Here is a 13,255-nt window from a genome sequence, read left to right on the forward strand (position 1 = left end):
GCTAAGCCAAAATCTCCAACCTATTTATAAAGGAGAGATGCTTTGTAAAAAAAACATTAAAAAACTATTTAGAAAAGATTTTAAAAATAATACATTTGATTTGAATTTTGTAAGTATATATCAACTTGTTTTATTGAATATATTTTTATTTTTTTATATAATTACCTTAAGAATTCCTTTATGAGATAATAATAAATTTGATGTTTTCAAGTCTCGATGTAAAATCCAATTATCATGCAAATGTGCAACAGCTTTTAATAATTGTTGAACTAAACATTTCACTTCACCTGGCAGAAAACCCTGTAAAATATAATATTTTAATATAAAGTTTCTCTTATCTCAACCGATAAGTTGCCGAATTTGGATCTTCTAATTTCATTTCTCGACGTTTCGGAGTGATTGTATTCTCAATCCTCACGAGATTGTGGAACAGCCTGATGAGATCAGTTACCCATTTATTGAAGATGGCAAATATAAATGACAAGAAATGAAACTAGAAATTTGAAATTCAACATTATTAATTAGCACAAATGTAGAAATTAATATAAAACCAATATTACCTGTTTTTATGCTTCATGGTTTCCATTAAGCTTTTTAAATCGTGCTCTACATAATCCATGACAATGAAGATTTTATCCATGTTACTCCCAACAACTATTTCACGAACTGTAACAATATTTGGATGTTGTGCCTGCAAATAATTTTAAATGCAATCATTACAGAATTTTCTATTTAAGGGGTAGGAATCACTTAAAATGATGGAGAGAAAAAATATTTTACTATACTGACCTTCAGTAATGTATTAATTTCTCTTAAAGAAGTAATTGGAAAACCTTCTTTCTCTTTCTCCATTTTCAATCTCTTCAATGCGACAACTTCACCTGTTCGAAGATCTTTTGCTCTAAAATATAAATGATAAAATAAAGCAAGATTGAAAAACAATATTTCAAGAAAAAATACTTAGCACCACAGCTTTTTCAAACCTGTAAACAACTCCATAAGTACCCTCCTCTATTCGATTTAAACATTGAAATTCAGCAACAGATCTGCAGCCTTGTATTCCTGGATAGTATGGTGGAAATTTTGTCAAATCTTCAGCTTCGCTGTTTTTTTCGTGCTCTGCATTATTATTAGCAATGTTATTAGTATTTGGACTGTTAGTTTCATTCTCTGTCTTTGTGTTTTCAATTTTCTTTTCTGAATCTTCCATTTGAATATCATCATCGTCCTTTTGTATTTCTGTATGAGATTCATCATTGGACTCTGAACTCGTATCAGACTCTGAACATGATCTTGATCTCGAACTGCAATACAGATTATGGAAGTCATATTTCATTCTTCTGTGTCAAGCACAGTTGCTAGAGAAACAATCTAATATTACATAAGTTTAATTAGTGAGACACAATAAACTTTCATATAGTGAATCTATGTTTTTTTTCATTAATTGATACTTTGTAATATAAAATACACATAATGTTATTGAACATATTACATATACTCAATAATAATGAAAAAGTCATTTGTAATAGAATTTTAATTAAAAGAAAATAGCATTCTTACTTGGATTTACGTTTCTCATCAGAATGATCATCTGTATTCTCTGAAGCTTCTTCTTCACTGTCATCTGAAACATCGTAAGATTCTAATATAAAATTATATCAAATAGACTTAAAAATTTATTTTTATATTTATTTATTTAAAATCTTATTATAGATAAAATATACAAAACCGTGTAAATGTAATAATTAGTAATTAATAAACACTAGTGCTGTTAAATGAAGATGAGACCTTTCAGCAGTAATTATTGTTACTATTCTTAAAATTCTTAATCAACATACCTGATTTACTATGATCAGAGTCATAGTTCGAATTGGCCATTTCCTCTTCTGTGTCATCAGATACCATTACTACAGTAACATCTTTTGAATCTAAAATTATTTTTAAAATTTCAAGTAAATAGTATAATTATACTGAATATATATATGCATTTCTATAAATTACCTTTATCTAAGCTATCCTGACTAGATCGTCTCATCTTTTTCCTAGATGATGCTTCTTCATGTTCTAATAGTTTTTTACTTTTTAATTCCCGCCTAGCTAGCAATTCCATACGACTAATTTTTTTTAACCTGAGCATTTCTCTTTCTGCAACTAATAACCTATCTCTTCTTTCATCATATTCAACATCACGAACAAGATTTGTTTTTTCCTTGTGCCTATATGTCTCCATTTCTGTTTTATCCCTCTTCTGCTCATAATTATGTTCAGATTCACCTTCAGAGTTTCTTTTTCTCTCACTACATTAGGTTTATATCTGCTGTGTCGTTTATCAAGATCATAATCTATATCTATACTCATTTTATCTCTACTTTGCCTTCTGTAATCCTCATTTTCTAAATCCCTGGATTTGATATCAATTTCTTTTTTACTTTTACGTTCATAATACTCTGCAGGTTTATCACGTTGTCTTCTATGCTCTTCAAGGTCCCTACTGTAATTTTTATGCCTTTTATCATCATGATCCAAATCATGTTGACTGCTACCTTTTGTTGGCCTTCTATATTCATCGTGAGACTGTACTTTATGCCTATTGCGCTTATCTAGCAGTCTAGATCGCAAATCTTCTAATATTCGATCAGGATTACTACTCTCAATATCTCCGGATCTGTGTCGTTTGTGTTTATCCTTATCCTTCATAGAGTGCCTTCTACTACTGTGTTTTAATTTTGAGTGTTGTCATGGGAATGTTTTTTCCTAGATAGTTTGTGACTTCGTGATGAAATTAACTGTGGTGGTTTTATATGCAAGGAAGCATCATGTTCTATGTCTTCCTCAGATAAGCTGAAATTTGTTCGAACAGTTGTAAGATTTAAATTCAACTATAACTCCACACACTAGCACTAAAATGGATATACATGTATTATAATATGATTTAGACTTAGATATAAGAATAAAATAAATTAGGAACAATAAAATCAAGTATTAACAAATGCATAAACTATAACCTTATTTTTCGCCAAGGTCTTCAACTCATCTTATATATAACATAAAGAATATGTACCTAAACAATATACGTTATACATTTTGAAACCAACTCCGATCTAATTTATAATAGTTTTTTCGAAAAACATTCTGATTTTCTAATTGACTAATATAATTTTTACATAAATGCAAATGTCATTCATACTAACCTAAAATCATTATCATTTGAATTAGGAGGCGAAACAATTTGTCCATCTTCACAACCATCCGAATCATTATTACTCATTTTAGATTAAATACGAATTTTACTTAAAACTATTAGATTTGACAATAACATTGAAGTTTATTTTTCACTTTTAATGGCGGCCACGAGTGGCCGCTTGAAAGCATAAAGTAATGTTGACAACATGACAGTAATAAATATTTAAGAAAATGCGCGAAATTTGAAATACTATTTACTTATGCACGTTGAATAAACTAAATAAAATTTGTGTGATATTTTTTCAACTTGATATTATTCATGCAAAACTACGTTTGTATGTTTTTAAAAATATTTTAAATTTAGACATTAAAACGGAAATCGCATGTGCATTGAATGTTATGATTACTGAATGACATAAAAATAAGAATCGTAATAAATCGATTTTTTTAAACTTATGTTTTGGAATGAGAGTTTTTCTTTAAATGTTGTAAATAATTCTTTATTTAATAACAGACCTTGGTGCAACCGGTTAAACAAAAATTAAAATCGAATTTCAAACTTTCTTTCTTGTTATTGATACATTTGAAAATAACGGAATATGACATTTTTGAAAAGGAAACACGTGTCTGAGTATAAATGTAAAATAAGTGATTGATTTAATCAATTAATTTAACAATATACATTTAAACAATAATTGTTTTAATTATTTACAAATTTTAAAAAATTGGCAAGGAATTATTTCACAAAATTGTTGAAACTATTATATTACCTTGAGTTTTATTTACTAATTTGGATTTAAAAAATTATTCAAATACCGCTGTATATATCAATTAAATTTTTGTATATGCTTTCCTTACATGAATGTTGGAATACATTGAAACTTCCTTTTAGAATTTGATATAATTGATGTTTTTTATATTATTATTATTTTTATATTATGAACACGTTTTTTAACTTTCCAGAAAAAATTGTTTTCATAAAAAATCCAATTCTCCGTTTTAGCCAATAATTCGGAATCAATTTTAAAAAAATTATTCGAAAGATATTTGGGAATCGTGCTGATTAGTTTTGGCTATAGATCGGCCGAGCATTTTCTTTGTAAGCTGTTGAATTTTTTTTAATAAGACATTAATTATACTAATAATTAATAATACTAAAATTTTGCGGTCTTACGACTAGTACTTCCATTCTAAAGGTAAGTATTTTAACTTTCAATAAATTCAGATACAATTTTTATTTTATTTCACTTTATTTCAGCAATCAGAAAAACAAAAATAATTTCTATGAGCAAAACTGTACAAGATACAAAATTTGAATGCAATATATCATAGACAATAACATATAAAATTAACTTTGTGAACGGATCAATAACAAATGTTAGAGGAGAGAAATTTCTTAAAAACTCTTGCCATATTTCTATTTCCTATAATACTTAATAAAAATACTTCCTGTTTATAAATGTATCAGATATTAGACATACACACACACACACACACACACACATATATATATATATATATATATATATATTTATATAAATATATATATACAATCACAGGTATCGGAACTAAATATAACATTTAAACTTGACCACAGAATTACGTGACGAAACTAGTAAATTGTTTTTAATAAGAAGACTAGTAACAAATTTACTCATTTTTAGTTTTTTAGCTTAAAAGATTTTTTTTATATTAGCTATTGGTAATTTAATTTGTTTAAATAATTGCCAATATTTAATTTTTGATTCGTCACATTTAATGTATAATATATTTTGACGACAAAAAACAACATATAAATTATAAAATAAATTATAATATAATTATCACAAAATTATAACAAATCAAAACATACTTCTTAGAATTATCAATTTCTAAGTCTTTTGTCAAATGAGAAATAAAAGCAATAGGAATATAATTATAAATTAGATTTCATTAAAAAGTTTAATTAAGCAAAAACGATGTATTTAATTTGTTTCTAGTTTAGTTTATAAATTTGAAGACTGATGTCTTTCAAATACACTTTTTTTTTTAATTTGGCATTTGGTTTTTCCGGGACACAAACAAACAAAAAATTGCTCTGTGGACCATCACTAAAAACAATTCAAGTGCGATTGAAAAATTTTAATATTTTTCGAACTCTTTTTGAATTTTCAAAAGTCAGTATACGAATTTCTTTATATAAACGTTTTATTTACCCTTATAATTAATATTCTATTAACCCTCATTTATTTCACAATATTATTTAAAAAAAATCTTCAGCTCATTGTCTATTTGTTTCACATTCACTATATCATTTTCTTAATAGAATTTTCTAAGTGTATTTGTATGAGAATATTATATATTGCAGAGAATTTATGAAATAAAATCATTTCTTTATATAATCTTAAAGAGTTTATATCATTCGTCAAAATATAAACTTTGAATTGAATATATATAATATAAAAAATATATATAAAAATATTATGCTGATTTAAATAATTTTAGTAAAAGAATCATAAATTTGATTAATTCAATATACTTTTATGATAAACACTAAGTTATAAATAATTAAATAATATATGCAATTTATTGAATAAAATTATCAGAAAATATATGTGTTGTCAAAAATGCAACTAATTATATATATACAATAATAAAAATTCAATTTATAGTATTCAATTTTTTAAAAGTCAAAAATGTTTTCACAATCATTTGCTGTATTTTTATTTATTATATTAGTAGACACAGTTATTTCGAAACCAAGGTATGTTATATATATATATATATATATATATATATATATATATATTGTTAATGGGTTTATAAAATTTAATTAGTAATATTTATATCAATAATTTATTATTTTTATTTCAGGCTTCATATTCGCGTGTATGTACCAGAAATAGTGCAGCATTTGCATCACACAAACACCATTTACAAACACATTCACCATCACATAGGAGGAAATCAAACGAAACCAGAAGAACCGAAGAAACATTACCATCTGCACAAGCACATAATAAAACCATCTGATGTTACCGATAAATTGATCTCAGAATTGTATCGGATAAGAAATAATGGTAAGGAGAAAAATATCAGCATCAAGCATTGTATTTTATTTTAAGAATAATCTCAAATTTGTATCCAAGTTCAATATTAAACTGAAGAACAATTATTCTTTATAAATAGATAACAATAATTACATGCACAAATACGAAGTGACTGAGAAAGAAAAGGAAATCATGGTGACTCCTCCCCCGATGATATATGGATTTGTGCCCCCATCACCAACCCCCGCTGAACACAAGCACCAGACCAAACCTGATGGTGGGAAGTATGAATATACCAAATTTCATGTGAGTACATACATTTTATCGAATAAATGTTTCTGATACTTTGTAAAAAATATATAAAACTTTTTTAGATAAGTGAAGGCTACAATAAGGTTTTGCCTCTGATAGAGGAAGGCAGTTATGGTGAAGTGAGGAAAAAAGGAAATTCTGAGACCATAAAAATTACTGACGAGGTAAGATGCATTCTGAAGAAATCCTCAATGAACAAATTAAAATTGCTGTTATATATAAATTTATGTTTCTTGTTAAATATATATATATATATATATATATATATATATACATTCTGCAGTTTTTATAAATTTTCATTTATCACAGGGAAGTGTTTATAAAAAAATAAATAGCGAGCACTCAGATATTGGAGGTAAAAAAGATGGTGGTTACTATGAAGAATCTTATCACACAAAAAAAACTCCTAAAAACTTTCATGGTGGTAGTACAAGTGGTAAACATGAACAAGAAGAATCGAAAAAAGAAGGTGATCACGAACACAACAAAGGTAAGTTCTTTTAAAATAAATTATCTTGAAAGTCATTTCACAAAAACTATATTATAGGATTCAGTGAAAATGTGAAATACAATCACTTAACCAATGAAGACTCTGAGAAAGAACATAGCCAACATAGTGGCAATAATAGTGAAGAGCATTCTAAGAAAGAGTATAATAAGCAAAATAATAATAATAATAAGGAGCAAGAAGACAATCAGCAAGTTTATGCAATATATTATCCAGTAGTCCATAATGCACCGTAATTATAAGAACTTTATAATATAAATATACTTATTTTGCTTCTATAAGATATTTTACTTTGCCAACAATTTGATTTGCTCAAACTCACATTTGTATTGTCATCATAAAGAATTCAATCAAAATTTTTATATGAGTATAAGAATAAAATTAAAAAGCAAATATTACCATTAAGTGCATAAGAGCAATCTGTTTTAATTTTTCATCTGGTGTCTTTGAAAAGCTTAAACACATATTAGATGTTATTTTGTTTTATATTTCATTAAGTTTAATGTAAAACAATATATAAACACATTATACATCTTGATGTGACTTTTTGGTAAATCGCTTAACTTTAGATCTCTTTCTGAGTCCTTGAGAAACTGTGGGTTCAATGACATTACGTTTTTGTAAGCTCTTAAATCTATCCAACAGAAGATTTCCTGTAACAACAATTTAAAATGCATAAAATAATAAATAAATAATAGAGTATAAAAGTGATAAGTAGATACTAACCTTCCTTTTTAACATTTCTTAAGTTACCAGCAATTTCTTTTTTCATGTTGAATTCTAATTCAGGTTCTTCGAATTTAACTTTTCCAAGAACTTTAGTTCCCTTTGACTTTTCTTCTTGTTTTATTTTACGTTTTTCTTGAACTTTCTTTTCTGTTTCTTCAGCTTTTGCTATTTTTTGTGCTAATTTCTTCAACCTATAAAAAGATTAAAATCAGTAAATCACAATGTTTCTTAAATTTTTCTCCAAAACAGATTTATTATTGAAGAAAGTCATTTAATGTAAAACTAAAATTAAGTCTTACTTGTAAATATCGGCTACTTTCTTCTTTTCTACACGTGCTTTTCTCAATTGAAGTTTCAATATCCTCTGTTCTTTGGCTTTTCTTTTTTGCTTAAGATCTTTTTTCTTATTTTTTACTGCTGGATTTCCATTTTCATCATTTTCAGATTCTGAACTTTCAGATTTATCATCATTATCAGCACCGTTGGCAAGAACGGTTTTTGGTAAACCTTCAGACATTTCTGCTAACATGTCCTTTTCTTTTTGCGAAGGTGAAACTTTTCTGAAGAACTATAAAAAATGTATAAAAAATTATATATATATATATATATATATATATATATATATTTCAACCACAAAACTCACTTTTGATGTAACACGATTCAAATGCACTTCTTGTTTGATTAATTCTTTTTCTTTATCAACTATTATCTTTAATAAATTTCTGTGATCAGCTACACTAGGATTGTAAGACATTCCGGGATGAGGAGCTTCAACAGCTGACATAAATACCTAGAAATATATTTATTAATAAACATTTTCTTATTATGTTTGGTTAATTTTTTAGAATTTAACACACCTGTTTCGATACTACTGATTTAGGTACAGTTTTAATAGTACGCCCAGAATTTCTTAAGTTATGTTTAACACAATCTTTATTCAGCCATTCTGGCATCGATTTCAAAGGATCTGAAATAGTATTATAAGAAAATGATATTCATTTAACTCTATATACATTTTTGGAGTATATTAATCAATAATCTTTTAAACAACTGCATTTAATCAGACTGCTTCTCTCTAATATTGACTTAATCAAGTAGAACTTTTTATATCATTTTTCTGAATCCAAAAAAAAACTTACCATCATTCTCATTCCAAATGTTCGCCACACATTGTTCCTCGTGGTCTTTATTTTCTTTACCCTTTTTGATCAATTTTTGCTGCCTTTTTATGATTTTATCTTTTACTTTAACATAACGATCTACCAGACCTTTTTGTCGCTCCAATTTTGTTCGCACTCGGCTTCTGAAGAATGTAGAGAATACTGAACATTTATTTATATTTACATATTAGACTTGTCACAGTGAAAAATTAACATTTGCATAAAACTAAAAGCACATCAAGCAGAATAATTAAGTTATCTTATACAATTGACTATAATAAAAATATTTATAATATGATGACAATAAGACTTATTTTATTTTATACCTTTTTGCGATAGGATCAGGAACTTTTGAATGTGATTCAAGCATCGCAAAACATTTCAAAGGAGCCTTTTGCAAAGCCAATCTTCTACTTCGCTTCGAGCTGAGTTGCACATCGCTTGGTTTCTCATCGACTTTAAATAGCTCATCATTAGTTCTCAGAGAAAATTCTTTTCTGAAATTGATGTAATGTGACATGAAATATAGAACATTTTAACATAATAAGTGTACATTAAAAATTACATTACCCAAGTCTTTCTTGAAGACGCTTATCATCGAGAAATTCATCTACATCTTTAATATCAACGTGCTTTCTCCAAGAAGCTTTGGATTTTTTTGACACACGTTTTTTGGGGCCTGCTAATGCCATGTTTAGCTAAATTATGCTACGTATATTAATACGTTTAATAAATACTTCAACACTATGTACAATATATTTGTTACTGTTATTCAATAAACCACTATAGTTTTTATTTTCTTAACACATTAAAAATAAAATAATTATTGAATGAACTGTCAACACAGGCAAAATATTTGCCATGTGATATATGTTGAGGTTAAGAGTAAAAAAACATAGACACTTTGTATATTTATATTAGAGATACGACAGATAGTATCGTTACCAAACCATAGAAAATTAAAAATTTAAAACAGAGATCGACACAAAACCGCCAAACATTTAAATAAAATAATTTAATAACTTCCCGCAGGGTAAGTTAAGTAAACGCAAAAAATCGATAATGAAAATGTTTGCATATCTTTACGTTTCAGAGGTTTCTGAACATTTTGTCATACCTTAGAAAAAATGGATGGATGTGTGTGTATGTATGTTTAGATACAATTTTTTGTCCACGATTTCGGGCCCACAAATCAACCGATTTGAATAATTCAAAAAGCATTCGATTTCTACTGATGGGGAGACGTGCTGATTAGTTTTTGGCAAACACAGGTTCAGCCGGTTCGGAGATACGGAGCATAAAGTGCTAAAAATGGAAATTCAGTTTTTTGAGGTAACGGAGCGCCCAATTGGAATGATACAAAAACATTTTGCTTATATTGACGGAATGAAAAATTGATAAAATTTTTGGAAAGGCAGGTCTAGCGGTTTCGGAGATAGAGAGAAAAAAGTAAAAGATACGCACATCAAATCATCAGATATTCCATAATTTTTTTAAAAATGAGTACTAACTTTGTTACAATTTTGTTGGACAATCAATACCAAGATTGTTAATTTTCAAAGTTTACTGATATGGTTCAAGCAAATTTCAAAATTTGTCGAAAACATTTTTTTTCAAAATGTTCAAAAATATACAAAGTTTTATGCTTCAAATATGAATTTTGAATTTACAATTCAGTTTGAAAATGTATATACTTCAAATTCGTTATTCTAATCGTAAGAAATATATCCTCAGATAAATTCATTCGGCACCTCTTGCTAATGTAAACATTCTCAAGTATTTTTAGTGTTAAAATCGTCAATGTATATTTTACGAACAAATACATATATAGTAATTATAAAAATCTCTTTAAAATTATTTAAAACAATTATTATTAATCATTGATCAATATTTATTGATTACTGATATTTGCCCTCGAATATTTAATTCTGGTACGGGAAGTTACAGCAATTTGCCTTAAGGCACGATGCCATGCACCACTAGTTTCTTTTATTAATTTTCCGACGGGGAAGTTTATGTTTTCGTGGGTAAATCCGATATGCTAAATTTATGTTTCCTAGACCTTTCAAGCCATTCTGAATCGAATGAGACTAGAAAAAAGTATGTGTGAATGTATGGCTGTGTGTGCATAAGAGCCTCAAGAACAGCTGAACAGATTTCAAAAATTTTAAAAGCCATTAGATGAAATTTGACAAGCACTTGCGTTGGTGAAAGGGAAAAAAATTAAAAAGATTTTTAAACAACAAATACAATTTAAGAATGCAATAAAAATCAGTCTCATTAAATGAGTACTTTTTAATCAGAATTACTAATAACGATTTTATTATACGCTATATATTGTCTTATAGTTTTGGATCTATATTTTTTTTTTAACTTTCAAATTTATAATGAAATTTTGTTCAATTTTCTTCATAACTATTTAAAAATACTTAACAATTATTCCAGGCAGTTAAGAAATTCATTTTCTTTTTTTTTTTAATTTTCGTAAAAATTGAAAATAAAAGTTCAAAATTATGAACGTGAGAACCTATTTTAAATAGCTTTTTTTTATAAGCATACCAGTTGTAAATAACATTTTCAACAATTTGATGGGTTCAATTCAAAGATTCAATTTAGCCCAATACTTTTCGAAAATCCGGGACAATCTGGGACAAAAGGTTTAAATCCGGGACAAATATTGCTTTGAAAAAAACTCGGGACATAAGGTGGAATTTCGCGACTGTCCCGGCCAAACCGGGACATATGATGACCTTACTTAAGGGGCACAACTAGTGTAACCGCCTAAAAAAAAATGATTTTTGGGAATTTATATTAAAAAAACTACTTTATCAATCATTTCAATTTTAGGCATATATTTATACATGTTTTAAGAATACATAGTAAAACTTTTGAAGAAAAAAATTAAATATATTTTAAGTTATCGTCGATCTCCAACGGCGCGACAAAAAAAGGCCCTTCACTGCTGCAGTGATTCCGGCCCTCTACGTAGATGAAATTAAAAAAAATTAAATTAACTAGATAATATTATCTGTAAAATGAACTACGATAAAGAAAAAAATCAAAAATTGACAAAATGACGACGTTTTTTAAAAAAACGTCGAATTTTACCCAAAATTTTGGTCGTTTTTGAACTGCCAAAATTCGATTTTTGATCCGATCGAAAAATCGATAGTTCATTTTACGGAGAACTATATAGAACATGTAAAAAAAATTGGTAGTGATAAGATCATTTTGTTTTTGAGTAATCGCTGCAGCAAATTCGGAAAATGCTCTTTCGAGAAAAACGCGTTTGATGAAAAAATGATCGTTGTATTATACGAGTATACTATATGTATACTTTTTAAATGGCTGTAACTCAAAAACTATTCAAGATATCGATTTAAAATTTTGGTATATTATTTTTAAAGGTATAACCTATCGAAATATTAAAAAAAAGAATATTTGATTTTCTGAAAATTTCACACTAGTAGTGCTCCTTAAGGCAAAATGTCACCTACAGCTAGTTGTCGTCAATTCAAGCGACTCAATTCAGAAGAGCCATGCCTTGGAAAAGATTGATGTATGAGCGTAAGTGTGCATGTATATCCCTCCGTCGGTCGGATATTTTTTCACCTTCGAACGGTCGGAAAGGTCTGGCTGGACCACCATTCATTTTACATGCATTTATATGGGATAAATGAGTTTTTGGTGTCTTATGTATTAACGATTATATAAAAAAATCAAGAAATATCTTGCGTTGCTTTTTTGTTAATTTTTCTCTTTTAAATCAATGAAAAACAATATTCATTCTTTTTCGGCGCCTTTGAAATGAATGTGTGCATTACTCATCCGATTTTCAGTGTTTGCGATTACCAATAAGTTTGGTAGGTTTTCAAGGAACTCTCGTCATGAAAATACTAACATTCATGTTAGAACACTTAGCAAAGAATATAAACAACGCAGTTTGAATAGAAAATACCATGAAAAAAGACAAAATACTGGTTTACATATATCAAAAAGCGTATATTTCATACAAAATGTATGGGTGGTCTGGACAGACCTTTCCGACCGTTCGAAGTATAAAAAAGTTAATATCCTTATAATTATCCTTCTGTACATTTTTTCGTCCTGATTTTTTCATTGATCGACAGCTAATGAATTTTTAGGAGAAGTCAAGAAATTTCAAGTCGATAGGATTACTAGAAGTATTTTTTTTTTAATTGAAGTCGAAAAAAGTCTGGCCAGACCACGCCGACCGACGGAGGGATATGTGTGCATGTGCGTTCTTGCAAATAACCAACGCAAAATTTAGACTGCGCCCTCTGCACCCCTTCCACACGCAAATTTACAATCCC

General features: G+C 27.8%; 3 protein-coding genes across 3 annotated transcripts in view; 1 reads left to right on the plus strand and 2 right to left on the minus strand.

Annotated features, from left to right (window-relative positions):
• LOC113378404 (serine/threonine-protein kinase PITSLRE-like) overlaps positions 1 to 2,697 on the minus strand; it is a 3,771-nt gene extending 1,074 nt beyond the window's left edge. The window contains exons 1-9 of the mRNA XM_026618935.1: positions 2,375 to 2,697; positions 2,002 to 2,297; positions 1,839 to 1,928; positions 1,561 to 1,624; positions 984 to 1,304; positions 790 to 901; positions 571 to 691; positions 166 to 302; positions 8 to 20 (exon numbers count right to left, since the gene is read on the minus strand). Of these exons, the coding sequence (XP_026474720.1) occupies positions 8 to 20; positions 166 to 302; positions 571 to 691; positions 790 to 901; positions 984 to 1,304; positions 1,561 to 1,624; positions 1,839 to 1,928; positions 2,002 to 2,297; positions 2,375 to 2,697 (1,477 nt within the window). The remainder of the gene's footprint in view (positions 1 to 7; positions 21 to 165; positions 303 to 570; positions 692 to 789; positions 902 to 983; positions 1,305 to 1,560; positions 1,625 to 1,838; positions 1,929 to 2,001; positions 2,298 to 2,374) is intronic.
• Positions 2,698 to 5,858: 3,161 nt separating this feature from the next.
• Positions 5,859 to 7,268, plus strand: LOC113378425. The gene is made up of 6 exons (XM_026618954.1): positions 5,859 to 5,926; positions 6,037 to 6,242; positions 6,352 to 6,518; positions 6,587 to 6,688; positions 6,834 to 7,014; positions 7,072 to 7,268. Exons 1-6 carry the CDS (start codon positions 5,859 to 5,861, stop codon positions 7,266 to 7,268), a joined length of 921 nt encoding a protein of 306 aa, XP_026474739.1.
• A 211-nt stretch (positions 7,269 to 7,479) lies between these two features.
• On the minus strand, positions 7,480 to 9,639 carry LOC113363283 (ribosome biogenesis protein NOP53-like). Its single transcript, XM_026605774.1, has 8 exons — positions 9,492 to 9,639; positions 9,248 to 9,418; positions 8,901 to 9,064; positions 8,619 to 8,728; positions 8,405 to 8,551; positions 8,061 to 8,329; positions 7,759 to 7,952; positions 7,480 to 7,685 (listed from the first exon to the last, which is right to left on the minus strand). The coding sequence occupies exons 1-8, from the start codon at positions 9,611 to 9,613 to the stop codon at positions 7,558 to 7,560; spliced, it is 1,305 nt and encodes a 434-aa protein (XP_026461559.1). The 5' UTR covers positions 9,614 to 9,639; the 3' UTR covers positions 7,480 to 7,557.
• Between the last annotated feature and the right edge of the window lie 3,616 nt (positions 9,640 to 13,255).

Source organism: Ctenocephalides felis, unplaced genomic scaffold (genome assembly GCF_003426905.1).
Source record: "Ctenocephalides felis isolate EL2017-DRISC unplaced genomic scaffold, ASM342690v1 CF-g0.4_SCAFFOLD_00845, whole genome shotgun sequence".
NCBI lineage: Eukaryota > Metazoa > Arthropoda > Insecta > Siphonaptera > Pulicidae > Ctenocephalides > Ctenocephalides felis.